This window comes from Pleurodeles waltl, chromosome 12 (genome assembly GCF_031143425.1).
Source record: "Pleurodeles waltl isolate 20211129_DDA chromosome 12, aPleWal1.hap1.20221129, whole genome shotgun sequence".
Classification (NCBI taxonomy): Eukaryota; Metazoa; Chordata; class Amphibia; order Caudata; family Salamandridae; genus Pleurodeles; species Pleurodeles waltl.
The window spans coordinates 65,375,638-65,403,004 of record NC_090451.1 but is presented as its reverse complement, the minus strand read 5'-3'; the positions used below and the strand labels follow the sequence as shown (position 1 = coordinate 65,403,004).

The following is a 27,367-nucleotide window of genomic DNA, read 5'->3' as shown; positions in this document are numbered from 1 at the left end:
GAGCCCAGACACACAACACACATGTTGTCGTATGTTTGGAGTGGGAAACGTGTAATCACCAGAAATCAGGAATAGTAGCCCACTGGCTTGGGCATAAAGACGAGTGACAATTAATGGTCTCAGCTGTAGAGAGTAGAATCAAAGAGTGGGAAGAGGAGAAAGGGACTTCAAGAAACAGAATGATGACTTTTGCGCAGTTATGCGAGCTGAATTATAATTACGACACACCCCTAGATATAAAGTTGGACTGTTAAAAAAAAAAAAAAAAAACCTTCCTCGCCCAATTTATATTTAATAAGCTAGACAATAAAACAGTTTCTGTAGAGGTAATCCACAATATAAAAACATTGTAAACAGCTCAGAAAGAAACCGAAAATACATACGTACCCCTGCAGGAGTGGCTGAGGGGACAGGAAGCGCATGTCCTTTTGATAAGGCCTCCATGTCAGAAAAACTGTAAGAAAACAAATAAAACGGATCTGCGGAGAGACAAGAGATATTTCACTTTTTCATCTCCTGGATACTGCGGGCACTTAAATATTTCATTATTTCTTTCCCTTACCCGTCTGTCTATGAGCAATAAAGTACCCAATTACATTGCTATAACCCTGGGCTCCTGGGGCCTTCATGAGACACTTTGTTTCATTGTCTTCACCTGACACATCACTGTCTCTTCACCTGGAGGCCAAACCTCTTTCCTCGGTACTTGCTGACATCTACGCTGAGCCTGGCCTAGTTTGTGCGGGCGTTCTGAAAGATTTAATTGGGAAAAAAGACCTTTCCCATCGCCTTACAGCGGAGAAGCTGGTAGTCCCCCCATGCAGAGGACACCCGCAGCAAACTAGAACGCAGGGGCATGGGCCAGGTATGAGAGACGGTGTTTGTGTGGGGGTGGGGTGGGGGGGTAATGCGGACAGACTGAGAGGTAAGGTATGGTCCCAAACTCTTTCAAGCCTCAGAGGTTATAGATGGTGCAACCACAATAACTTTGCACCTCAACCCCAGATCAATTTGGGTTGAAATTTGAAAGCACAGTTTTTTGCTGAAATATTGCTCTTTGGCTAGTTCAATTACTGGATTGGCCTATTATCTGTGTACCTAAGAGACAGCCATACATATGACATTTAAGTAGGCAACTTAATGTGTTGCTTGTGGGCTATAAATGCCTTTTATAGTGAGCGATCACCATTCGAGTTCCTCTCTTCTGCAGACATTTGCTGCCGGTTTTGTGTTCAGTGTCGAAAGTTGTTTTTGGGTCAGTGTGTAAAATTGTTCCATAGGATCAACCCTTTTGTATCAAAGGGATTTTTGGATACAAGGTGAGTGGAATATTTTGTGACAAGATTATTAAAGTACAGTAGCCAAGCTAAGGACCATTCGGCCACCAGCAAGCGCTCAGAAACAAGCTGCTGGCATGGTTCGGAGACATCTAACCGCGTGCATGGGAAACCAATCCTCCACCACTGCGCTGGCTGACAGTGAACACTTGCATCACCCTTGAACAACTGACAATACCAATCAAGCTGTTCATGGGCCAAAGAAATACCAAAGAGCCAGAGGGATCACACCATAGGGTCCCAGAGGCATGATGATGGAATCTAGTTATGGATGCTAACAAGTGATAGTAAATCGTCAACCGGTTTTGGTTTATTTTGGTAGGTTGTGAAAATAGTGAGGGATCGGCCATAATTTCGCTACACATTTATTCAGACATACCACAGGATGGGATCATTAGGGATCGCCCTGATGACAGAACAAAACGCGTTGACTGGGCTGATCTAGTGATTTTTAAATTAAGTCTACGATTCCTAAAATGAGAAGAATTTGTCCTGATTATCGTTTTCGGAATCATACAAGAGGGATCGCTCCAAAGTGAATGATATTGTTGAAAAGGATTGACATGCAATAGTAGTGACACTTATGGTGTGCTTCTTCTACATCTTTGGTATTTGTTTGGTTTATGTGTGCACTTAGCCAACATGACCTTTGGTTGGTTAAACACCCTCAAGTGAATGAATATTCTTATTTGTGCAATGCTATAAGCACAGTTGCCTGGTTTTGTGGTTCAAATTTTATAATCATGGCCCAACTCATATTTTAAAGAGAAAATGAAAAGTAATAGCCTACGCAGGCAATGATATCACATGTAGAAAGCAACTGTCTGCGGAGGACACGCTCAATGGAACGCTATTGATCCCAGTAAACGGATGCTTCTGCATAAGGTGGTTGCCACACGGTTGAGGATTATTCTGAGGTTACAAATCCGTAAAGCATGATATACCAAGAATAGCCTGCCCCAACAGACACATGAAACTGAAATTAGTGTGTGCATGCTCCACACTCAGTTCCACAGCTCCACAAACAAACACAGCCTGGATCTTGCTACGGTTCCATTTTGTGACTTTATTCCATTCATGCAAGTTCTTTTGGGATCACCCAAAAGCAAATACTGGAAAGAGGTTTATAAAATGAGCATGAGTAATACATACGGGAACAGAGATCTGGAGCCCAGGGACAGGAGGTTCAGGGCTGTTCCCCGGAAGATCTCTAGAACCTGACATAAAGTCAAAGAACACAATATTTAAAAGTATAAAAACAGTGGCGTGAAAAATACAGTACAAAGAATGCTCCTCTCGATTGTTCAAAGACCATGAAAAGAAGATTTGACTATTGCCTTCAAGAGGGAGACGGTTGTATCCGTGCTCTCTTTGCCTGACTTTCTGAGTTGTGACAATCAGCTCCCCAGTGGGTTCCATTCTCTTGCTGTACAGGCCCTTCAACACCATTGTGGTGAGCATGGTGTTCAGGATCCCTGAAGGGGTCCTCAGAAAATGTTTTAACAAGCGGTTCAAGCTTTGTGGAATGTAATCTCTCCTCTTTTAATGCTGGTGAGTCGGCCCCGTCTTCTTTCATGTGTGCTCCAGGAAGTGGCATAATTCTTTCGACCCCATTCTTCTCCTCCTCTATCTTTAAATCTTTGGCTGAAGCATCAGTGGGCAGCCCGGTGAGCCCTGGCTTCTCCTCGTCCTTCACCGATGTTCCTCCTGGTAGCCCATCCCACTCCGGGATCTTCAACTGAAGGTGGCTCATAAGCCTGGTCATGACATCATCCACGTATCCGTGGATTCGAAGATCTGCATGCTTGTCCTGATTAAAAATGAGAATGAAATGCAAGTATGAGCTTTCATGCCAGACCAAGTCAACCTTTGCAATCAGAAAATTTCCACAAAACAAAAATACAACCAAAGGGGATTTAATTTAATCCAATCTGCCAAGGAGTACCTCTTTGCAAGAAAATCTCCTGCAAAATAGGGAATGATGAACTATGAGGAGCACTGTACTAAGAATACAGGAATACAAGGCTACGCAAAATCTTTACTTGGATAACAGAAGATGTTCGTCCTAAGATCACCCTCTAGGAGTTCAGCCTACTTTGCTCTACCACAGCTGCCCCAAAGCGCCAAGAAAACTCCTCGCCCCTTCCCTGGATTACTACTGTCCATCTTGCACGCAAGGTGTGCATATAGTGGCACCTATAGAACTGCAACATGTTCCCTTTTCCTGTACAGATCAGAGCATAGGTCAACACATTCCAGCTGCATTTCTCACAAGTAACATGCCCTCCAAGTTTTAAAGGGATAATTTAGTGGTGGGCGTAAATGGGTCAACAGCCAAAAACAATAAATGTCCCATATGCCCGCCACTGTGTTTTCGGTGTGTTGGATTATTCTCATGCACTAAGGTTTGCAGCATTGCTGCCTCCAGCCTCACACTGTAGGATGTTCATCAGTAACCCATAGCCGCACAGGTAAGCATGCAGAGTGTTCAACTCACATGTTTTGTTGGTTGCAGGTTCACAATGACCAACTTCCCTCCTTTTTTTTTGGTCATCACAGGAAGATTACCACTGGGTTTGATTTGCAGGGAGGTTCCCAGGGTGATGGAAAGGTCAGCTTTCCTGATGGAATGAACAATGACATTCACCGCATCAATGCATTGCAAACCAAAAATCACTCCAGCACCCCACCCAGATAATCGCTGCTTGTCCACCCGACGTCTTATTTGGAGACACATCCTGAAACATCACCCACTCTCTCTGATTATTATTGCAGTGGTCCCGCAATACAGGCAACAAGTCTTCCTCTAACATGTGCGCACAACCCCACAACAACTGTATTAATGGACACTTCAAGGGCCCACAAATGCCAAGAGTCCTTAACAGTGTCAATGGGAGACACTAAAAACAATACCTTGAGGCCTCTTCAGCTAAAGTGAGATCCCGGTCTGGCAGCGAGTCTTCCCAATCCAAAATGGTGTCTCTTAACTTTCCTCTAGTAACAAAAAGAAATTACCAAAGTGATGAGTTTTAAAGTGTGCTCTTCAACCCAAGACACAGAATGAACAGCACTGCTCTTAGGCCCCGCCCTCTCGGTGTTATGTGCTGGTTGCCATAATCCTATTTCTTTCCGTGCATGTACCACAAAGTTTTCTCTAGACGTGGCCCCTTAGGTTTCCCCATAACATCCCAACCACTATACCAGACAATAGACCTTAGGTCCAATTACCAGAGGTCAATGTGACCTTTTGGACTCCTTCCCTTGTATCACTGGGCCATTCACAGTTTTAAGTAGGCCTAATTATTCTTAAACTCAATTCAGACTATATCTCTTCAACTACCTCCTAGAATATGCTTTTCTACATCCTATTAGGCACTTGTATTCTCAAATTCATACCTGCAAGCGCGGAGTCCTCTAGTCTTGGGAACATCACAGAGTCTTCCTGTTGGTTTCAGGCCCATGGTCCCCACGACAGTATCCCGCACGTACTGCCTGAAAGATGAGACAGAATTATTTTTGGAAGCATGTGTCGAAGTCAAGGTTCAATACCAGCATGAATGAAAGAAAGGCTGCCTTACAACTAGAGGAAGTAAGGGCCAGATGTAGCAAAGGTTTTTCCCCATTCTGTGTCTATGGGAAAAAGTGTTCGTACATATGGCCCTTAATGTATTTAATAGTTTGATCTGTAGGATTATCAAGTGTTGTAGCTGAGCCTAGTACAGCCTGCACGAGTACGGCTTGATGAGTGAACTACCAGCAGAAGTAATGACAGACACACTTCTCGAGTCTTGGTCTTTGGCTTGCAACAAATGTGGGAGCTTTATGTCCTGACAATTGGGAGGTTTTGACTCCGATAGTTTCATGTACGTCATAATGCTGTGGTACCTGTGGATGGAGCCTGTATACATAATACAGGTGCAGTGTGATGCCTTAGATGAATTATCCTGTACATCACAAGCATTTGGTGCTGAAGCTTCAGATGGATTTTAGTTCTGCCGGCTGGAGTCTCCAGTGTGCCACGAGGGTGGGACGGGAAGGCTTAGATGGGACCTCGTGACATCACAAGGGATCCTCGTGTACTTCTTGATGGTGCCGGACTGTAGAGTTAGATAGTCTCATCTACACTACGATTGTTACCCTAAGCTAGACCCTTATATATTACGTGATTGTGGTGTTATAACCTCAAATGGTCTCAAGTACATCGCGAAGAGTGGATTTGTAGCATCACACGTAGCTTCATAAATATATCATAATGTGTTGTGGCACCCTGAATGTAGTTTCATACAGTCATGCCTGTGGATAGTGGGTCTTTGGAAGGAATCTTGTACACATGATGGGTGTTAGTCTCATGAGTCCTCGTGTACGTTTATTTTTTATATTTTACTTGGCATTTTTATGGAACTCTAACCTAGCAAATAAGAGAGATGTCAGTGTGCTGTACATATTATAAAAAAAACTACTGAGGGGGCAACATAGCTTACGAAGAAGCAGAATTATAAAACTTTCCAGTACCATCAACAAGAAAGCCCATCATGGTTACGAGAACTCACTGAGCCAAAACAAAGATTCAAGCTTGTGTCAGGGTTAAAAAAAAAAAGGTGAGAGAAAGAGATAGATTTCAGAGCATAAGTGGATTTTTAAGATAATGAAGGCCAGTGGAAATTGGAGGGTCAGGAGAGAGCTCAGGGATAGAGGAGTAAGAAAAAACGCATGGAAGCAGAGGAAGAACGACGAATGACAAAGTTCAACAGCATGGAGAGGATGGGATCGCTAATGCCGAAGAAAGAGGCTACGCAGTAGAGCGCAGAATGCCACGCGAGAAGGTAGAGAAAAGCAAAAGATGGAGGTAGAAGAAAAGAAAGACAAAAATAATCAGTGCTTAGCTTTCAAACAGTAAAACATTCGTTACTAGTCCAGAATAGATTTAAACTTGCAGATCTGTATTTTTATGACGTCTTAGCCCAGCCACAAGGGTGTTCCAAAGAGTTAGCCACATCACGTGTTCTGAATTGTTTTGTTTCGACTCTTGGTCCGACTAGCCTTTGCAGATTCTATATACTACTAGACATTCAGATTTTGGTGGTAGCGACTTTAAGGGCGATGCAGGCAAGTTTAAAGTAGATTCTTGGAGAAGCCAATAAATCCTTTACAACTGGGGTCATGTGATCGCATTTTCTAGTACCGGACACAAGGCTGGCGAGGGGCTCTAGAATGACACTGAGGGGATCCAAAGAGGATTCTGAAATTCCCATTCGCAAGGTATTCCATAGGGCAAGTTGTGATAATAACAGAGCCTGAACTATATGGCGAAAGCCATTAGATCGCAAAATATGTTTATGTTTTTATTTTTTTAATGGATGGAGTGAAGATCTTGAGGATGTACTCGAGTGTGCTCAATTTGTGTGGACATGGAAAGGTGTTGGGGGGGACCACAGGCCCACTGATGTAACAAGAATGGGGAAGAAACCATGGATGAGCACTTCTCACAGTAATCCTGAGAAAGGTGGCGCAGAAGAATAACATCTGTTTTAGGGATTGAGTGTGAAAATGGAATTAGACGTAGTGAAGATCAGGAAGGAGGTTTTTTACCATCCATATGTCACAGAACAAGAATATTTTTTAATAGGTCTGAGTATAATCTGCCCCATGCCAACCACAGTGCCCAGTAAATACATGGTGGGTGCTGAGGTTTCAGAGTATGTATGTAGCAAAGGCACAACGAAGAGCTGGAGAATCATGTAAGTCATGAGGGTCGGATGCTAGTTTGAGATAGAAAGATCTCAAGTACATGACAAAGGTGGACTATTGTGGCCTCAGAGGTTGGATCATGCGATAACCTAGGAGTTAATTGGAAAATGGCAAAAAAGTGATACATATGTAGTCGGTATTTCACCTGACGACACTGCACTCAAGTGCCATTTGCAAAAGTGATAGAAACCACAGTGAGCTGGAGTAATGATGCAGACGCGGTAAGGTGGGGCTGAAGAGAGACACAAATCCTAAAGTCTAAAGATATGTTCTGATCATTGTATGACCGTTCACAAAGGAACTGGACAGTCAGGCGCAGAGGAGATGCAGAACTGTGAATAAAAAGGTAATCAATGTATTTACAAAGCCATGGCCCATCATGAACGCATATGGCAAAGGCCCTCCATGTGACCCTCCAATAGGCCTTCTGTGGCACTTCTGAGACCGACTCCTGCATTGTTTACCTCTCGGTGCCTTAAGATTGCACATGTCAATGTTGCGGACCTCATTGGCCACTGAAGTCCGCCATAGCCGTTCTGCAACCCCCCGCTGTGCGAAGGAGCAAACAAGGGTGTTGGAGATGCCCTATATGTCTTAGAATAACTCTGCACCCCGTTATTTGCGCAATGTAGTAGCTCCTTCATTTCAATCCCGGCAATGGGCATTGTTCCTGAGGACGAAGGCTTCCAGGCAATTATGGTGTTTGGTGGGAAGTGGGGGGGGGGGGCACCTATGTTCATGCCAGGGCTCCTGAAGAACGGCTCATACACAGACCCGAGTAGCATATACATCACATACATTCCTTGGAACAGTCAGCATTATCTGACTGCATAAACCCATATATTTCCACTCCAGTGGGGGGGTATCTCGTCCATAGCAGAGATTGGCTTGACTTTTGGAAGAAACTAGAGCTTTCTGTTCTTAATTGGTGGGACGGTGGATTATGCTGGGGAGTTCTTTAACTTTCTTTGAACAGCCACTACCCCAAATCTATACTAAAAAAAAGTTGAAAGCTAAAGATGAAGAAGCCAATAGTTCGGATGAAAAAGTGAGAACCATCAAGTTCAACACAGAGCAGCCTGTGTAATTGTCAACTTGTTTGAAGACAACAGTCCATTTTTTTATTTATCTAATCTTTATATTTTTTACAAATATGCGCCTATGCTTTCCCTAAACTTCATGTTGCTCCCTAATGATAGCTATGCCACTTCCATCCAGAAATTCATTTAAAATGTGCACAAGGGAGGTCGCAGAAAAACCTACATACTACTTGGTCACAGAAAAACCTTAGAAAAGGGATAGGGCATCATCTATAAAAGGGTCTCAAAAACCTGGGTAGAGAAAGGTCACAGAATAACTTGCAGACTGGGGGTAACAGAAAATCTTGTAAAGGGTGTGATGGAAAATCCAGTACACAGGTCATAGAAACACATGCACAGAGGATCATGAAGAACATGTATGCCGAGGGACATGAGAGAACGTGAACACAGCAGGTTATGGACAAACTGGTACACAGTGGCTCATGGAAAAGCTTGGTTTTTGGACATCTTGAGTCACAATGATTTGAGGACTGTCTTTCATCCACTCAAGAAGATTAAAGCATATGGTTTTACAGACGGTGTGATTAGCTACTGCTTTGTGCTGAGTGAAGGTGCAATTTGGGTTGGTCCACAAAGGGTCCTCTCGAGAGAGGGAGGTTTCGTGGGAGGTGATTATCTTGCAGGAAGAGTTTCAGATAGGAGACTTCATGTACCAATAGTATCTACAAAGGTCTGATTAGCCGTGAGTGCAACACTATTGTACAGGACTGAGCAATCAAGTCAACCAATCAAGCAGGAGCAGATATGTCCTTACAGAGGCGCACACTGAGAGCCACCAGCATATTTACTCTTTGAGGGCTCTATTCAGTGCCAGTGTAAGAATCACTCATAGCAGAAAGATAAAATGACACAATTACTCCACTGACTTGAAAACCAGGTACTGGGCAGATGTCACTATTCCCCAGGGTTTGTGGAGGGGGGGGGGGGGTGGAGAAGGTAGGGGAGGGGGTCTAATTTGGACAGAAGAGGCTGAATCTACACTTCAAACCCCCAGTCTTATTTTTCTCTCTGAAGAACCTGCAGACAACTTCCTGGCTCTTACATCCCCTTGAGATCAGCACAATAACCAATGATAATCTACATGTTAAATTTTAGAGACACGCTAGCACTTTTCCAGACCTAATGTGCTGTTTTTTAGAGTCATGAAAGATGATTTTGTGACAAATGAATTAGAAAAGTTAGGAACACAGTGGACAAGGTGACTTGTGAAACACACTGGACAGTCGCCAGAACTAGTAAAAAAATAATAATCCTGGGATCGGTGAGGAGCTGTTCCTGCTAGAAATCAGACTAGGAATACTGATCCCTGGCTGTGGGTTCTCGAGCGCCCCCACTGGCTCCTCTGGTTCTTCCTTTTGTGGACTTATTGCATAGAGATAATGGTGGTACGATAACCTTGGCAACATGTATGTAAACCACGTTTAATGATGCATTCGACTAGCCTGCTGGCTTAGTCTTGAAGATGAAAGAAAACATGGCCAGTCCTCCAACCACTGATGAACTGAACCATTATACCACTGAAAAATCGCATGAGGCGCTACAGAAACTACAATGTCTCAGTTCCGCTGACAAGGTGACGATAACCAAAACGAAACGGTTCTCTGAGGCAGGCGAAAGATGAGGCAGAGCACTCCACGGAACTCCTGAATGAATGAATGAATGCATGAGCTTCTTTGAAATGGTAAAAGAGAGAGTCTACCTGAAGGGCTTGAAGCCTTATACCTGCTTGTTACACAGATCTCTGCAGTGGGCATATTAACGCACCGAGCACCTTTAGAAGCTGATCTGCTCTTTCTCTTCAAGGAGCACCAGATCCAAAGCTGGCATCAAGAACAGCGGCCATGCTGGGCACCTAGGAGATGCCCGAGGCCCACCCTGCGGCGAGGCCGCGCGCTCCGCTGAGCAGCTCCTCGGATATACTTCCGCCTTCATCTACCCAGATTATAAATAGCAGCTTTGTGTCCCCGGGACGGACCTTGAAACTTCTGCAATTAGTGCAGCTAGAGCGCGCCGAATGGCACACACAGCTGTCAGTTACTTCTGTCCTAGCGCGCGGTGATATCCCTCATGCCGTGGAGGCCTCGGGTTGCTTTCAGTGCCTGGGAGCAGCCAGGACACCAGAGACACCATTTAAAGTGAACAGAAGGGAGCACCGTTTGCATTCAGAGCTCTGAATTGTCCAGCCCCGGGGAGCTACCTTCTTCCAGATGTTGGTATCTGTCTAGAAAAGAATGGACGGTTGCTGAAGCCTTTTGCTTGGAAGGAAACGGGAGATCATTATCACTCACATTTTAAAGGATATTTTTAAATTCACTCAGTATGAAGGCAAATCAGTCTTGAAAGAAAATACTGAAACCATTTTTCAAAAACTCAAGCGGGTGCAGCAGGTGCAGGGCAGGGAGACAGACAGTCGTCCTTTGGCCCAGGAAGCCCTGCTTCAGCTGCGCATCTGTTTTTGACCAGTGGGGAGGTGCGCCTCTGTGAAGGTGCCCACATCTTTATCCTCAGGTACCATGCTCAGAACAGCTCACGGACGGGACCAGGGCCTTAGCCCGGAGTCCTGTGCACGTGGCGGCCTCGAGAAGGCTCGTCGCGCACGCCATCCTTTAGAATGGACGGGTATCTTGAGGGAATAGCTGATATGCTATCACCCACTGTGCGCATTTACTACAATGCCACGTCATAGGTACACGCCAAAGCTTTGTTTTCACATTAACAATATACCAACAGTGACAAGATGTTGGGAAAAGCACTTTTCATATTCACGGTATGTCGATAAGAAAATACTACTGTGACAGTACACATACCATACAGTATACATGCGGTCCCAACATCATGCATGGGGTTCATTTCCACTGAAGGATGTCCTGGTGTCACAGATCCTATCATGTTTGTTGAGGCAGCTCCCACCTGTGGAGCCAGCCTCACACTGGTGGGAGAGCCTATGTTTAGCGACTGAAAGCCGGACCAATCCCCTCTGCCAGGATCCCCCATGGCACTAGCTTGGGGGATAAAGTGATAGGAATTTGCCTTAGAGAGGGTCAGAGCTATTGTAGACCAATAATTCTAGACAGGATATGTCAGATGCAAGAAGACCACACCCGCAGTGCCGCATCTAAATCCTGTGGGGAGGGGATCACCCACGCCCTCCATACATGCTCTGACATGACAAAGTCTGTGCATGTACTTGAAACACTTCAGAAGGCGTCAGCTGTGACAGCATAAAACACAGACACAAATGATGAACTTGATATCAAATCTCTTGTCTGAGGAAATCCCAGAGATCCTTTAGGACACTACAATGGCCACCAGAATATCTGATTGGATTACCATATGCCTATGTCTCCGGATCACGAACAAAACTCGAGCCGCCCTGGACAGTGCCGGAAGTAACACATGGGTCGATTAAAGATTCAAGCCTGGTTCCATTCAGCTTAGGTATTCACGCGCCAGTCCTCTTTCAATGCACACATATAATGAGAAGCAGAAGCCTCTGAACTTCTCTGCACAGTTGTCCCAGTGACGGCACAATCTCACCATGCAGTAGAGGTGACTCCCTGCTTCACCGAAGGCCTGCAAGCTTTACAACTTAAATCAACGAGCTGTCCAGTGATGGGAACAATACGTACCCAGCATTGTGCCCGCTTGGGTAGCAGGTGCCAAGCCGCAATCAGACAGCACCGACTTGGGGATGTACTACCACGAGAAAGCGGTCATGTTTCTGGTTGTCCCTTCTTACTGTAGAGAGGGCGCGTTTGTCAGTCGCCATCTACTATGACGGTCGTATGACCGCTGCCCTGGGCACTAGTGCTGTGCTCATGTGGGCCTACTTTCTTTCCTGCCACTTTACTTACGTATGCAACTCCTAGTAAAAACAATGTATGTTCCGCTACTTCGAGCTAGTTGTACAAAATAAAGTTTTTAAAAACCAGTCACATCTGCACAGGCAGAAAGCAGTGAGGGCTGCACGCGCAGCACACCAACTCCCAGACTCTTCAAATTGCATTTTGGAAAAATCAAAAGTAAAATTAAACTTAATACACCGAGCGTCAACAAGGCGGGAGCTGCACGCACGACAGCCAGTTCCTTGGGGGCAGTACCCCTGGTTCTGAGACCCCCTGCGCCAAGAGCTGGTCTACCTCGTCTCAGGAGGACCTAGGAGTCGGCGCTCACTGGCCGAAGCTGAGGAGAGATGAAGCAGGTGCTAAGGTCACTTACTTGCCACATTTGGTGCACTCTTCCACAAACATGTTCCCATGGAGCTCCGACAGTCGCTCCCTGGAGGGAGAAAGGAAACAAAGTGTCAGGTCACCACTCATTTGACATTTTATCCCCGCCACTCAAGCCTCGGACCCCAGCGGTCACCTCCATGGCCGGCCTGGACAGACACACGTATCCCCGCCACTCAAGCATTGGACCCCAGCTGTCACCTCCATGGCCGGCCTGGACAGACACACGTATCCCCGCCACTCAAGCCTCGGACCCCAGCGGTCACCTCCATGGCCGGCCTGGACAGACACACGTATCCCAGCCACTCAAGCCTCGGACCCCAGCGGTCACCTCGATGGCCGGCCTGGACAGACACACGTATCACCGCCACTCAAGCCTCGGACCCCAGCTGTCACCTCCATGGCCGGCCTGGACAGACACACGTATCCCCGCCACTCAAGCATTGGACCCCAGCTGTCACCTCCATGGCCGGCCTGGACAGACACACGTATCCCCGCCACTCAAGCCTCGGACCCCAGCGGTCACCTCCATGGCCGGCCTGGACAGACACACGTATCCCCGCCACTCAAGCATTGGACCCCAGCTGTCACCTCCATGGCCGGCCTGGACAGACACACGTATCCCCGCCACTCAAGCCTCGGACCCCAGCGGTCACCTCGATGGCCGGCCTGGACAGACACACGTATCCCAGCCACTCAAGCCTCCGTCCCCAGCGGTCACCTCGATGGCCGGCCTGGACAGACACACGTATCCCAGCCACTCAAGCCTCGGACCCCAGCGGTCACCTCGATGGCCGGCCTGGACAGACACACGTATCACCGCCACTCAAGCCTCGGACCCCAGCTGTCACCTCCATGGCCGGCCTGGACAGACACACGTATCCCCGCCACTCAAGCATTGGACCCCAGCTGTCACCTCCATGGCCGGCCTGGACAGACACACGTATCCCCGCCACTCAAGCCTCGGACCCCAGCGGTCACCTCCATGGCCGGCCTGGACAGACACACGTATCCCCGCCACTCAAGCATTGGACCCCAGCTGTCACCTCCATGGCCGGCCTGGACAGACACACGTATCCCCGCCACTCAAGCCTCGGACCCCAGCGGTCACCTCGATGGCCGGCCTGGACAGACACACGTATCCCAGCCACTCAAGCCTCCGTCCCCAGCGGTCACCTCGATGGCCGGCCTGGACAGACACACGTATCCCAGCCACTCAAGCATTGGACCCCAGCTGTCACCTCCATGGCCGGCCTGGACAGACACACGTATCCCCGCCACTCAAGCCTCGGACCCCAGCGGTCACCTCGATGGCCGGCCTGGACAGACACACGTATCCCAGCCACTCAAGCCTCCGTCCCCAGCGGTCACCTCGATGGCCGGCCTGGACAGACACACGTATCCCAGCCACTCAAGCCTCGGACCCCAGCGGTCACCTCGATGGCCGGCCTGGACAGACACACGTATCACCGCCACTCAAGCATTGGACCCCAGCTGTCACCTCCATGGCCGGCCTGGACAGGCACACGTATCCCAGCCACTCAAGCATTGGCCGGCCTGGACAGACACACGTACCCCAGCCACTCAAGCCTCGGATCCCAGCGGTCACCTCGGTGGCCGGCCTGGACAGACACACGTACAGTGGACTATGCACGCTCAACAGAATATTCCACAATAGCAGTATTATGCAACCGGCCAAGCCCCACACTTTCTAAATCTTCAACATCTCTAGTGATCTTAGGGGGTGTGGAGCTTGCCTGGGGCCACTATGGCTGCATAGGCCGAGAGCTCCTCCGGCTGAGAAGACGATCCTGAATAATCCTGGCATTAAGGGCGCCCAAATGCGGGAGTGCGCTTCTGGGGACAGTTTAGCTGGACCTGCTGAGCCGGGGCGGAGAGAGGTGGCGCAGGCTGCTCGGCATTGGGCGGACCTGTGGAGTGTGGCGGAGAGCAGCGGGGGCCCTGCGGGCAGAGGAGGGGCCCGGCGGGAAGAGGAGGTGGAACCAGCCTTGCCCTGCGGACGCACCCGGGGGAGAGTGATCCACGCCCAGGTGGCGAGTCGAGTGCAGCGAAGGTGAGCGGACCCGGCGGTCTGACTGGGGGATCTTGGATAAGCGGGCCGGGGCGGCCCTAGGCAGAGGGTAGTGTGCAGTCGCCGGCCCCACGCGCCGGGCAGGATCGACACAAGAGAGTGCTCTGTCCGCGAATCGCCTTTTGGACCTAAGAGGTGGGCGGATAGAGTGACGCCCCATTTCTGGACCTGGAGTATCGGACGGCCTGGGGAACGAGATGCGCAAACGGCTGATGGTCTGGGGGTGGCCGCAGGAGCCTGGAGGAGCATTATTAAGAGACAACCGATAACGCTCCGAGACCAGGGGCTCAGGAGAGGGTAAATTGGCACGAGGCCTACCTGAAAAGAGCCACAGAGAGAAGTAGGACCCGCTTGATGCGAGCTGTGGGGCAGGAGCGGTCCACGGAGACTAGGGTGCCCTGGTTGTTTAAAGTGCATTGCTGTGGCCTCGCAGACAATCAATTCTTCTTGGCCCTATAGAACCGTCGTTCCCCCACATCTGTCTCTGTCCGGGGGAGCCACTGTCCACAAACGGACCGCATCACTATGGGAACCTCAGATATAGTGCAGATCAAACTACAATTCGAGTCGAGGAAGGCTCTCAAGGGACAGAGCGAAGGAGTAACTGCCTTCGAGGGGGCGTTGGAGGGAGCTTCAGAGGAGGCAGCGGACTTGAAGCAAATGTTGATATCTATAAAACAAAGCCTCACATAAATTGATGGGAAGATAGATGCCGTCATGTACCGGATGGATCGAATGTCAGACAGGCTGAATGGGCACGCTGAACGTTTAGACCAGGAGGAGCGAAGAGTGTCGAAGGCAGAAGATGAGAATAATACGCTAGCGACAGCCCAGAAGAAGGTGGATAATCTTCTCCATACCTTGCAAGCAAAAGTAGAAGACATGGAGACTCGGTCTCGTAGGAACAATGTACGCAGAGTGGGTATAGTGGAGTCGACCCGAATTAACAATATGGAGCGTTATGTGGAACAGCTACGGGCCGACCTGCTGGGCCATGAAACTTTCTCAGATATGTTTGAGGTGGAGCAGATGCACCGTTCGTTGGCCCCGCTGCACCCCATCATAACAAGACTATTAAATTACAGGGATAGAGATGCGACGCTTCGGCGGGTCCGAGGTAAAGGAACACTGCACCATGAGGGCACCACAATATCCCTCTTCCCTGACTCCACCCAATATGTGAAGGAATCCAGTCAAAGGTTTTTGCAGGGTAAACTGAAACTCCGAGATCTGAAACAAGACTATAGCATGCTTTATCCTGGGAGAGTCAGGGTGATGGTTGGTGGAAAGGCCCAGATCCTCACTGATCCATAGAAACAGCAGCAAGTTATCGCTAAGAAACTGGTCAAGGGACAACGACGGACCACACAATCAGCGGGCGATGGAGATGCAGAGGAGGAAATGGACGCTGTGGAATGAGACTAGGGGCTATGACCGGGGGATAAGGCTTTTGCTGGTATAACGATGGACTGCTGAGGCTGCCCACTCTGTCGGCCCACTCAGAATTGAGGTTGGATGCCGAGCTCAATTTTCAGGTGGTAGGGGTCTGTCATGTCGTACAAATTGTTAGGTTTCCATGGTCCTTTGCTGCTGACCAAACTGTGTTTTTTGGGAATGATAAGTCAGTGAGAAGGTGCTTTGATTGGGGAGATTGGCTAAAGGTATACTAGGGACTCTCGCAATGCTGGTGGTGGGCATATACGGCCCTAATTATGATTACCCTAATGTGTATTACACCCCTAATGCTAGGCTACGGCAATGGGCTGACATACCGCAGTTATGGGGAGAGGATCTAAATTGTGTGCTAAATCCAGACTGTTCTCCTAGTCCCCCGAGATGTCCCTCATCAGCGGCCTGGGCTCTTACTGAGATTTTAACACAGGAGAGGATGGAGGATGTCTGGGTGCATTGATACCCAATGACTCTGGGGTACACTCATTACTCAACAGTGCATGATATACACACCCACATAGATTACTAGCTATGCTCACAACAGTTAGCCCCCCAAATACAGGCCTGTGAGGTTTTGCCACGTACATATTCAGACCACTCACCGATACTTCTGGGGATTGATTTCACTGTGCCACTCCCACCAGACTTCTCTTGGAGGTTCCCGCCGAATTCGCAACGAGATGAGGCGTTTAGGGCAGAACTGGATTGGGATATAAAAGAATACTTTGCCTTGAATGTGGGGGCGGTAGAAAAATTCCCCACAGTCTGGGAGGCGTTTATGGTCTATATACGCGGCGTCACAATGGCAAAGCACGGGGGAGTCCTGCGGGCACTGCACAGTCAACTTAGTAGGTTGGAAACAGAAATAGCGGACCTGGAAAGCAAACAGTTGGAGGGGAGAGATGATGCGGTTTTGAATGAGACATGCGGCAAACTGACAGAAGTTTAGGAGGTAGCCCAGACTGAGGTGATGCACATGGGAAAGTATGTGGTGGTGTGAGTTTATGGTGAGGGTAAACAGCCGGGGGCCACACTGGCGGCGCTCCTTCACCCCGACTTGAGACTAATGTAATATTGAAAATACGGGATGATACTGGAAGAGTGTGGAGTGATGCTGGGTCTGTGGTGGGGCGGTTCAGTGATTACTATACAGACTTATACAAGTCTCTTGCAGTTTGATGAAGCTGCAGTTATGGACTACCTCACTCACATGGTCGGGCCATGGCTTACGGATGACCATAAGGAATGGTTAATGGCCCCATTGATGCCGGAAGAGGTCAGGGCTGCCCTGAAGGATATGCCGGCGGGCAAAGTGCCCGGCACTGATGGGCTCATGGTAGCCTTTTATAGGGCGTACCAGGCTGTGCTTGTACCACATCTGGTTACACTTTTTGACTAGATGGCAGCTGATGGCTGTATGACTCCCACAATGTGCGAGGCCCTGTCGGTGGTTCTATTAAAGCCAGGTAAAGCAGCTGATCGCTGTTCCTCATATAGGCCGCTGTCCCTCATGAATGTGGATGATAAACTGTATGGCAAGGTCCTGGCGAATAGGCTGGCCCCCCTTTTGCCTCAGGTGGTGGGGTTGGGGCAGACTGGGTTTGTACCGGGCGTAACCTATCATACAATTTACGTACCTTCTTCAACGCAATGCAGCACACAGATCAGAGTGTCAAAGCAGTTGCAGTTTTTCTAGATATCGAAAAGGCATTACATTCAGTGGAGTGGGGATTTATGCAAGCAGTTCTGCCCCGTGACTTGGTGCAGGAGATATATTTATTCAACTGGTCAGGGTGCTGTACACTCGGCCAGTTGCTAGACTGCAGTTGAATGGCATAGTGACTCCCCCTATCCCTGTAGAGTGAGGAACGAGGCAGGGATGCCCCTTTTCTCCCCTATTGTATGCACTTGTTGCCGAGCCATTGGCATGCGCGCTCAGGGAATACCATTCACATAGAGGGTTGCACTTTCCATATTATACCCTGATAGTGTCTGCATATATGGATGACACCTTGCTGTATGTCAGGGACCCAGATTGGAACCTTGCACTGGTGCTGCACAAAGTGGTGCTGTTTGGTTGTCATGCTGGACTCCGCGTAAACTGGGAAAAGTAGCTGGTATTCCCACTTACTTCTAGTACTGCCCGGTGCAAATGGAGTATCTGCTACATTGGGCAGATGATTCTGCCCAGAGTAGGATGGCATACACTGACTCTCCCGTATGATATGGAGGGGGGAGGGGGCTAGGTGCCCCAGATCTAGAAGCGTATTACCAAGTTGCACAGGCACAGTTTGCTCACAACTGGGTACACGGACCGGCAGATCTACCCCATGTTTACTGCGGGGGTGGCAGCACAAGCCAAACTGCCTTGGGTTCTGTTTGACAGACCGAGTCGCGATACGGGATGCAGGACTCACTCAATTCGACTACATTCGCCTGGCAGAAATGAGTGGAAACGCAGGTTTCCTTACTATACTCATCGACCAGGTCTTTGGAGTGATGTGCTTGGCTTCTGCTGTTGAAGGTCACTGTTAAAGCACTTCAGGACTTGGGCATCGCTACTATGGGAGATATGTTTGAGGAAAGTCATTTACGGGGCTGGGAAGAGATGCAACGAGACAAGGTCAATATCACTCCACTGACTAGGTTCTATTAATATAGAGCATGTGCTGCGTTGTGGGAGATACTAGGAGATCTCGGCGAGCCTCTTCCAGTCCTCGCTCTGGTGTCGCTGCAGCAACACTCCGCTCCAGGCCACGTAATATCAAGACTGTATTCTGCGATGCAGGAAGCGCGTAGGTAAGTGGTGTTTAAAGCTCGACTGGCATGGCAGAGGGACTTGGGAACCATTATAGATGATAAGCAAGGGGAATATTGTTGTTCTGTAATTAAAACCATTTCCCTTAATGGGCGCCACAGGCTGATACACTTCAAATACCTTATACCTTAACCAGGTTTATCATACCCTGTCCCGGTTGCACAGGTACGGCCTCCGTGACAACGCAAAGTGCTCTAGATGCTCAGAGGATGAAGCCGGTTTCCTACATGCGGCATGGGCTTGTCCGGGCATACAGCTTTCCTGGCAGGCAGACCTCCAAGAGTTAGGTTTCATCACAGAAGTGTCGGTGGAGCCAAACCCCATGCTGGCGTTGGTAGGCTATGATAAGTGACTACCACCCGCGACTAGACCACTAAAGCTGTGGCTATGCGCTGGGATAGGGGCCCCTTGCCAACGGTGGGGGAAATGGACAAGGGATATGATGTATTGCAGTCTGCAGTCTGATGTATCTGATGAACTCCTTCCAAGCTGCAGTCGCCCAAGGGACATCTGGGTCCCGTTTCAGACTTACTTGGAGACACAGGAGGGGGAGGTGTATTAATCGATCAAGCGAAGGGGACCATAGGGCACTGGGATCCTTAGCTGCAATTTGGTAGTCTGCCGCACCCCCACCACTGGCAAGGGTTTTGATGAGGAGGAGAAAAGGGTTTGTATTTGCAATATGTACTTGGTTATGGACCGGCTGCGCACAAGCTATAACCAAAGATGGCCTGCACTGCTCTGCATGGGTGGGGCACAGGGCAATGACAAAAACAGAGATGTTAGACGTATCATTCATTTAAAGATACAACAGGGGTAGTCCCCTGTCATGGAGCGGGGATGGCCACGAAGGAGTGATGAAAGCAGCATCACTGCAAAAGTATACTATTCATTGATATCTCATGGTTTGGAATGTGTATGCTATTGGCATTATGCTCTAAAAACTCAATAAATAATAATAATTAAAAAAACTCTACTGATCTTTTTCATTACAGAAATCGAGAGGAAGCCACGATCAAACGGGCACATACAACACAGGCAAAATGTCACCAGGAGAAGATTCTAACTGAAAAGGGCAAAATATTCTGTAAATATCCTGCTAATTCCCTGTGTTGTCTGGAGCTTCTTATCTGCACTTGGACTGTAAATCTTTTCAATTAAACCCTTTTGCTTCTAGACCGCAAATCAGAAACTGCTGTAGTCTTTACTGAATTCATGTTATTAAAACCTAGAGTATGCACCCCTGCATAGAATGTCTCATGAACCCGCTCTAGAGCTCAGACTGGTTGGCTGCACATAGTTATGCGTATCTGGTAATCTAAGTAGTTCCTTAGGATCAACCAAACACTGGCCAGTGTTACTGAAAGCGGTGAGTAGGGTGTAATCTGGTTCCGCAGGGAGGTCTTGAAAAGATCTCAGGTCTAACATATGAGGCCCGAAAATATTTCGAAAAAAAACAGGTATTACAATAGGGACCGATCCATGGTTCACCTATTAGGAAGTCTAGGACCAACCAGTTAGTAACCAAATTAATCAACCCATGGTCAGACAATACCCTGTTTCATACTCCTGTCTAATCCTTCCAGGAGTAGTACCTATGTCCCTCAATGGTCATTTACAGCCACTTTCAGTGCACTTGCAGGGTACCTCCCCTTGGATAGAGCCTTCTTTTTTCAGCAAGGTTATGTATTAATTCTGCTTCTTTAGTTGTAGCCTTGAATGATGACAGATGATTAGGCCATCCTCAACAAGGGCAAAGGAAGGGAGCAAAACTGGGGATAAATAATAAACTATCTTACTCTGTCCCACCAGAGACATTAATGTTCACTCCAACCAACTTATCAACCCCCCAGAAATTATGTGTTTAATATGTTCTTTCAGTGATCCCTCGATCTCCAGACGTAATACAATCTGTTCTTACTCAAATTCTGATTGGAGAAAAATGCCAAGAGCTATGTTTGTGCATTATCCAATTATCCCATAGCCACTCCTTAAACATGTGCATTAAGGAGAGGCTTTAGAATCACAGAAGGTCAGGATTCACCAGACACCTTGCACTGTGTGTGAAGAGCTGCAGGAATGGGGCCAATGTCTTTCTCTTGACATCCAATGTCATAGCTGGAGTCACTGCAACTTTACTTATTAAAGACATCCACCAAAATATCACAGCAGACAGGAAAGAGTTATTTCACTTCTTGGATTCTGCGGCAAGGCAGCGTGCCTGTGATCACCAGTGAAGGAGAGAGGGGCCCTCTATGGATCTTGGATTTCCCAAATCTCAAGCATTTTTGCCTTTTCTTCTCAGCCTGCTTTGGGTACTACTGTGGTTAAGGAGCCTGTGTGTACGCAAAGGGATGAATGAAAATCAAAAAGATCAGCAGCAATAAGGTCTCAGGAGTAAGGGTCCGGAAGTCCCCCAGCAGGCTCAGCTTTTTTGGACTATATTTTGAGTGAATCTCAATGGAAGTCCAAGATACAAAACTGTCAGCTTCGAAAGCAGACACTACCACTTTTAAATCAATTTGCTGGGCTTCAGAAAGTCTTGTAATAGTTTTAATCTGAAACTGTCATGGTAAGTGATAATCCACACAAATGAAGTGATGTGGGGGTAACAGCGTGCGGTAAGGAGCTGTGATAATAAGAAGTTAACTTTGCCTTATGGCTCACAAGGGAGGTATATTCCTTACCAGGACTCTTCCAATTTAGACTTCCATTTACCCTGTATGCGCTCTATCGTTACATTTCTCCTCATGCTGGTTTCACTCCACCTGCCAGACCTAGGTTTCATTTCACCCATGTGCCTAGACCTCACCTTAACTAATAATTCCTCAGCCAACACCTATAACTGCTCCTCCTTCTAGCTCTTGTCATGGCATCAAAGCATTCTAGAGCAGCAGAATAGGGATGAATCTGAAGTTGCTTCATAAAGCACACCAGCATGAAAATGCAAAGTTACAAAGTGCCATCAAATACTGTGGTTATACTCTGCCATAGGAAAAAGGCCATTTCCTGGGTGCATTAGATGTTCTTCTGTGAGGTGAAGTATACAGAGACATAATCATCTTCAGGAAGAAGTGTTGCACTGCTTCATGCTGACAACTAGCCAGTGAAAAGGCATAGCAGCTCAGGACCACAGCGATCCTAAAAAATCTCAGATTGGACAACCCAGTGCAGTAACCAGCTAAAAAGAAATACCATAAAGGGATCAGCAGAGCTGTTCAAAGCTAATAGCATAATGAAAACCAGACAACTGTGTGTCCATCTCTTACGTTTCATCACCCGACATACTACTAAGGGCTGTGTCCCATAACATGATAACTGCACCTCGGTGGTCATCACGCACAACATGGAAACACTTTCCACATAGGATTGTTGTGTAGCCATTTTTGGTATAGCTCCATGCACATTACTTTAGCATACAAGGCCTGCCGCTGTGCACTTTAACCTAGATATATTTTATTCAGCTTTGTTTTATTATTCTTATAATAGTCACTTTTGCGGTCTTGTTTTATTTCTTTCTATCTAGCTGTTTTTGCCTAGGCCAGCACTACGTTCTCAAACAAGACATTCTTGCTCACTCTGTGCTGTAGTAAGATAGGTTGCCGGTGAACGTGGTACAAGTTTTGTTTCTGACATTCATAAAAAACACACATCCTTACGTAGGGACATTTTCTCGGAACATCAGCTGTTTTATTATAAAAACGCTTCCCTGTCCCTTTCATGTTAGAGTGAGATTCCAGCCAGAGAACCACAACTGTATGCTTATTGCTGAACGCTTCGCTACAGCTGCTTATGCAGACTTCAGGCCTTTGCTCAGGTATGGGGGGGGGGGATGATGTCTTCCCAGGGGAACCTCAAGGGCTGAATTAGAGCTTAGTACGCAGTGCTCTACTATAGCCTATGGAGGAATTAGTCTATTGACTCTAGTGACAATATAGTAGCGTTATTTCTATGCTTTACTTTCCTTGTCACAATTTTAATCTTGTCATGCTGTATCATCCCGGTTATTGCAGCACATACTTTGCTATCTAAGATGCAGTCGCTTCATTAAAATCTTATTGAAACATATACTGCCTCTGTTTGTCATTGTGTATGTGAGACTAAAGTAATTGAGACAAACGGTTGAGACCTGAGTGACCACGGTTTCCATGAGAAATCAATTATGTCATGCGCTCGGCTGCCCAATCATCCTTGCCCTTGGGAAGAGATGAGGCACTGATAGCTAGCTGGAGTGAAACCCGGACTGGGGAGACAGGTGTCACCTGTAGTGGGTCAGACTCAGTCTCCCACACCGCAGGCGATTCTCCCGCTCAAAATCCAGTAGTCTCATTAGAATAATGAGAGCCTATGTGACAGTATCACAACAAAAACTTCTTTCCAAACACACACCCTACATGGTGCAGCATGCTTCTCATGTAGGCAAGTGCTTCAGTGCCTCACATAGGCCTGTAAGTGCTACATAAATGCTGCAATGCATACAAAACCACCGTCTAGGCTGAGTCTCCCTCTGCCTTTAAGACGCCTGCCTGGATAAAGTGGTGATGGAGGTTTAAGCTGCTGTTTGTCTTGTAATGCTGCTAAATATGGACGCACTCTCTTTTGTGGTGATGGATGTTTCTCCTCTGAAGGGCCACGGAATATCACTCTCTGGTAATTCTATCAGCATCAGGGACTCCACAAAATGCCACGTTGTCCTGTCGGGAAGACGCGCATTTACACCTGCTGGTTATTCATCTAAGTGGAAGCATCTATTCCTTCTTCTTCAGTCACAACATCTGATCTCATACCCTATTTATGATCCATAGTTTCTTGTGTTTGTAAATTATGGTGCGCAGGGAGGGCTTTTGCTACCACTTCACACATGAGCGCACAAACAGATAAATGTGAAAGACAGCCTCAGAGAGAAAGAGCTCCACAAAAACTGGGCCAATCTTACATCCATTCCCCACAGGCAAGAGAAGGATGGAGATAAGTGCCATGAACTCAGCAATATGGATTTCCGAGAGCAGCTTATGCGCTGAATTAACCCAAAAACGAGCAACCTCCGGTTGGGGTTGGAGTCTCTCATGCCACAAGGCTTCCAAAGGAAGCAAAGACGATTACCAGCAAAGTGTGAGGCTGGTCTTGAGAGACAAAGGCAGATCAAAAGGTCTGGGAGATCCGAGTGGCAACAGAGATCGTCTGCTATTTACATATTGTTAGAGGTCTTACTTTGCAGACACTTTCCCAGCTGCGGCTTCAACTTTTCCATTAAGCCAGGTTTAAAAAAAATTCTATAGTGACAAAAGCGCCCGGCAAGCACTGCGTGTCCCACAACAGGGCCTGGCTTGATAGATGCACTTAGCAAGGAGAACATGCTGGGTGGGATTTCTGATGACGAAAAGGGGCAAAGAGTATCAGCAAGATTAAATATACCAGGACCATACCCAGGGCAGGAAAACACTACATTGCCGTAAAGGGTAGCACTGAATCTGATTGCATTGCAGAATAACTCATCCAACCACTGACGTTACCAACAACAATTAATGTTGATTGGTACAAGAAGTCCATAAAATCTATGTTTTTCATATGACCTCTCCCACTGAAGAGTCTTCTACAAAGTGGGTCCAGACCACTGTGGGCGGCATGAGCGGTGAAGTGGTTGAATGATGGGAAAAGGCTGATCCATTATTACCCGAACCAAATCAGTACTGGTGATACCGGAGGGAGTAGGACTGTGATACTGCCAAACTTTGGTTATCAGAAGAAAGGGGAAGCTCCCAGTGGTGTAGAGTTCGTAAATGCTGAAATAGTACATACTTTACGGATTGGAAGCCAGTGGGGAATCCACCGCATCAGGGTGGTCGAAGCACATTACGAGGTCTGTGCAACATTTAGGACCTTTCAGGAAGACTCTTAAAGCCTTATTTATTTTTTAATTAATACTTTTAATCACAAGATATTGCTTCAAATTCCATCAACAGGCTCCCACAGTAGATGTGGTGCTTACCTTTAAAAGTACTTAAGGAAGGATTCATTAAATTAAAAAACAAAAATAAATCTGAATCTGCGAGGGAAAATGAAACAATGAATATTTATTTCATAGTTATGAACAGGAGTGCTGTCCATTTACAATTTCAGAGACAGTTTTAAATTCAATTAGCACTAAAGAAGATTGTTCCAAAAAATATGAGGAACAGGATATTAAAATGATGGAGGGACTCTTGAGTCTCATCATATGTAAATCGAGAAAGGAGAACCTGGCACTTGTGAAGGCACATCATGGTGGAACCCCTAACTGGAGTAGTTTATTGCTTTTTACTAGACCCTCAGGTCCTCACAGACTCGATACTCCAGTTGGAACACACTGAATTAAAGAGAGATGAGCCTATGCTTTATGATCAGAAGTGTTGCATGTGAGTATAATACAGATATAAAGCTGAAAAACTAATGCTACAGGTTAGCAACTGCCAATTTTGCATAAAGGAAAGTGAATTCACATGGGTGGCAGGTTTAAGACACTTGGAGCCAGCTGTGCAAATTATTTAGTTTCAGTATTTTATACTATAATCATCAAAGTAGCTCTACATAAAAGGAACAAATTATTAAAAGCTAAATGGATGAATGCAACAATATGCAGAGCTTTGAAATGTGGGTTTTCCATATCTGGCACGGGATATGGGCTACATATCAAGAGAATAGAAAATTCATATGAAAGTGAACAAAAACAAAGTATGAAAAAACGTTTCAAAATCACAATGTTGGTGAGGAGGTGCCTTGAAGTCTTAAAAACAATACATATTTTGTCTGGCAGTATAGTCCAAAGAGTGGTGCTTAGCAGAGGCATGAAACAGAAGATCACATTGTCACTATTCAGGCATCTACCACTGGGATGCTGCTTAGGAAGGAATGTGCTCCTGGCAAGTTTAGCAAATGCTTGTAGGCTAATTTACAGAACGAGCACATAGCTGCCACAATCCCACTGGACCAAGATCTTCTGACAGTTTGCTTTAGCTTATAGCTGCCTGAAGGTGACAAATAATTGATGAGTACTTCTAATCTCTGCAGACGCGCCGGCCTAGCAATGATCTGTGCATACAGATCGAGTATAACCAGCCAGTCTAGCCACAAATGACGTCTCTCCATGGAATAGATTAAACCACCAACACGAGAATATTTGCATCCAAGTTAGTGAGATGAAGGACTTAACCTCATTGCCTAACCACAGACTGTTACTTTAGTAAGAACCTGACACTCCCGGATAATTAGCCTGCCTATAGCCCACCTAATACTCAAATTATTTAGTGGTCCTGTAGTCGCTCATACTCGAGCCAGGCTGCAAAATAGATGATAATAGCATATAGTCCGGATACACTGACATGAGTCGGGACCACAAGAAGACATATATTGTATCCAACGAGATACTTGTACCAATCAACTGCGACTGTCCAGTGTGTAATATCTGATGCAATCCTTTAAACACTTTTGACCACTGGAGATTTTAACGTAGTCCGCCCTGCATACTGCGACTAACCTACCAGCTATATAGTCTGATCTGCACTAGGAGGGATGATTGTAACGTAGTCTGATCCGATAGATCACTAACTCTAAATCCCCAACTGTGTCAGGACAGGCCCATACGACCCTGGAGAGGGCGACCCAAGCACCACACAGGACTGAGAAGATAAAAGGAGACCGCGACATCATAAAGGAACCTGCAGAGCGGATCACAGCTGTCTGCATCACGAGTACTGCAAGCCATGAAGGGATATCTATCCCTCACACTTCTTCATCCATCACACTGGCAAGCGCCGCACCCACTTACAATAACTACACCTCAATGGTTGTCACACATGACTTCAAAACACTCCCTGCGTAGGATCAAAACAAAGACCACACACTACTATGCACACACCCTGCACGGTATATTGCGCTATCTGTGCAGACAAGCAATTCAGCATGCCACAATGGAGTAATGTGGCTATGTAAATGCTAAAATACGATGTGGCGATATAATAAGCATGTGAGGGCTTCTCTTTATAGGTGTTTGCAGTCTGAAAAAACACAGATCAATCGTTCGGCTAACATGGAAGACAGAAACGGCTTCAGGAAAAAGTTCTAGATATGGGCTTATCACCACTTTAGGGAAAGTCTTGCATGATTAGTCTCCTAATAAAGGTTATAATTCACTAGCTCCACATGTGCAATTTGTTATTCTGGTATAGAGTTCCTACTATGAAAGATGTTTCAGTTCAGAGTGTGCATAAGCTCAAACAGCGAAGAAGTAAGAAAGCTTCTAGGACAATGCAGAATGTTTGTTTTGTGACAACTAAGAGCAACTGTCTGAAAATACCACTTCGCAGGCGGTAAATGCTTCCTGCTTTACTCCACACAGATGTGTAAACGAAAAACATCTGCCACTTAATCTACTGGCTTGCTGCAAAAAAAATGAATACATTTAAAAAGATTTACGAATTCAAATATTGACACTGCACGATGCTAACTTTAGGATATCGGAATCGATCCATCAATCCAGGTCTTGCCATCACCCTGAATAAGAAGTGTCTCAATAGGTTACGTTTACAAACTGATATCTCCAAATGCACATTTAA

The 27,367-nt window shown here is 46.8% G+C and overlaps 1 protein-coding gene across 1 annotated transcript in view; it reads right to left on the bottom strand.

The window, feature by feature from the left end:
- Nucleotides 1–2,383: 2,383 nt before the first annotated feature.
- Nucleotides 2,384–27,367, bottom strand: part of SIRT6 (sirtuin 6) — a 60,978-nt gene continuing 35,994 nt past the window's right edge. The window contains exons 4-8 of the mRNA XM_069216174.1: nucleotides 12,404–12,463; nucleotides 4,734–4,829; nucleotides 4,251–4,331; nucleotides 3,835–3,958; nucleotides 2,384–3,147 (exon numbers count right to left, since the gene is read on the bottom strand). Of these exons, the coding sequence (XP_069072275.1) occupies nucleotides 2,677–3,147; nucleotides 3,835–3,958; nucleotides 4,251–4,331; nucleotides 4,734–4,829; nucleotides 12,404–12,463 (832 nt within the window). The 3' untranslated portion in view covers nucleotides 2,384–2,676. The remainder of the gene's footprint in view (nucleotides 3,148–3,834; nucleotides 3,959–4,250; nucleotides 4,332–4,733; nucleotides 4,830–12,403; nucleotides 12,464–27,367) is intronic.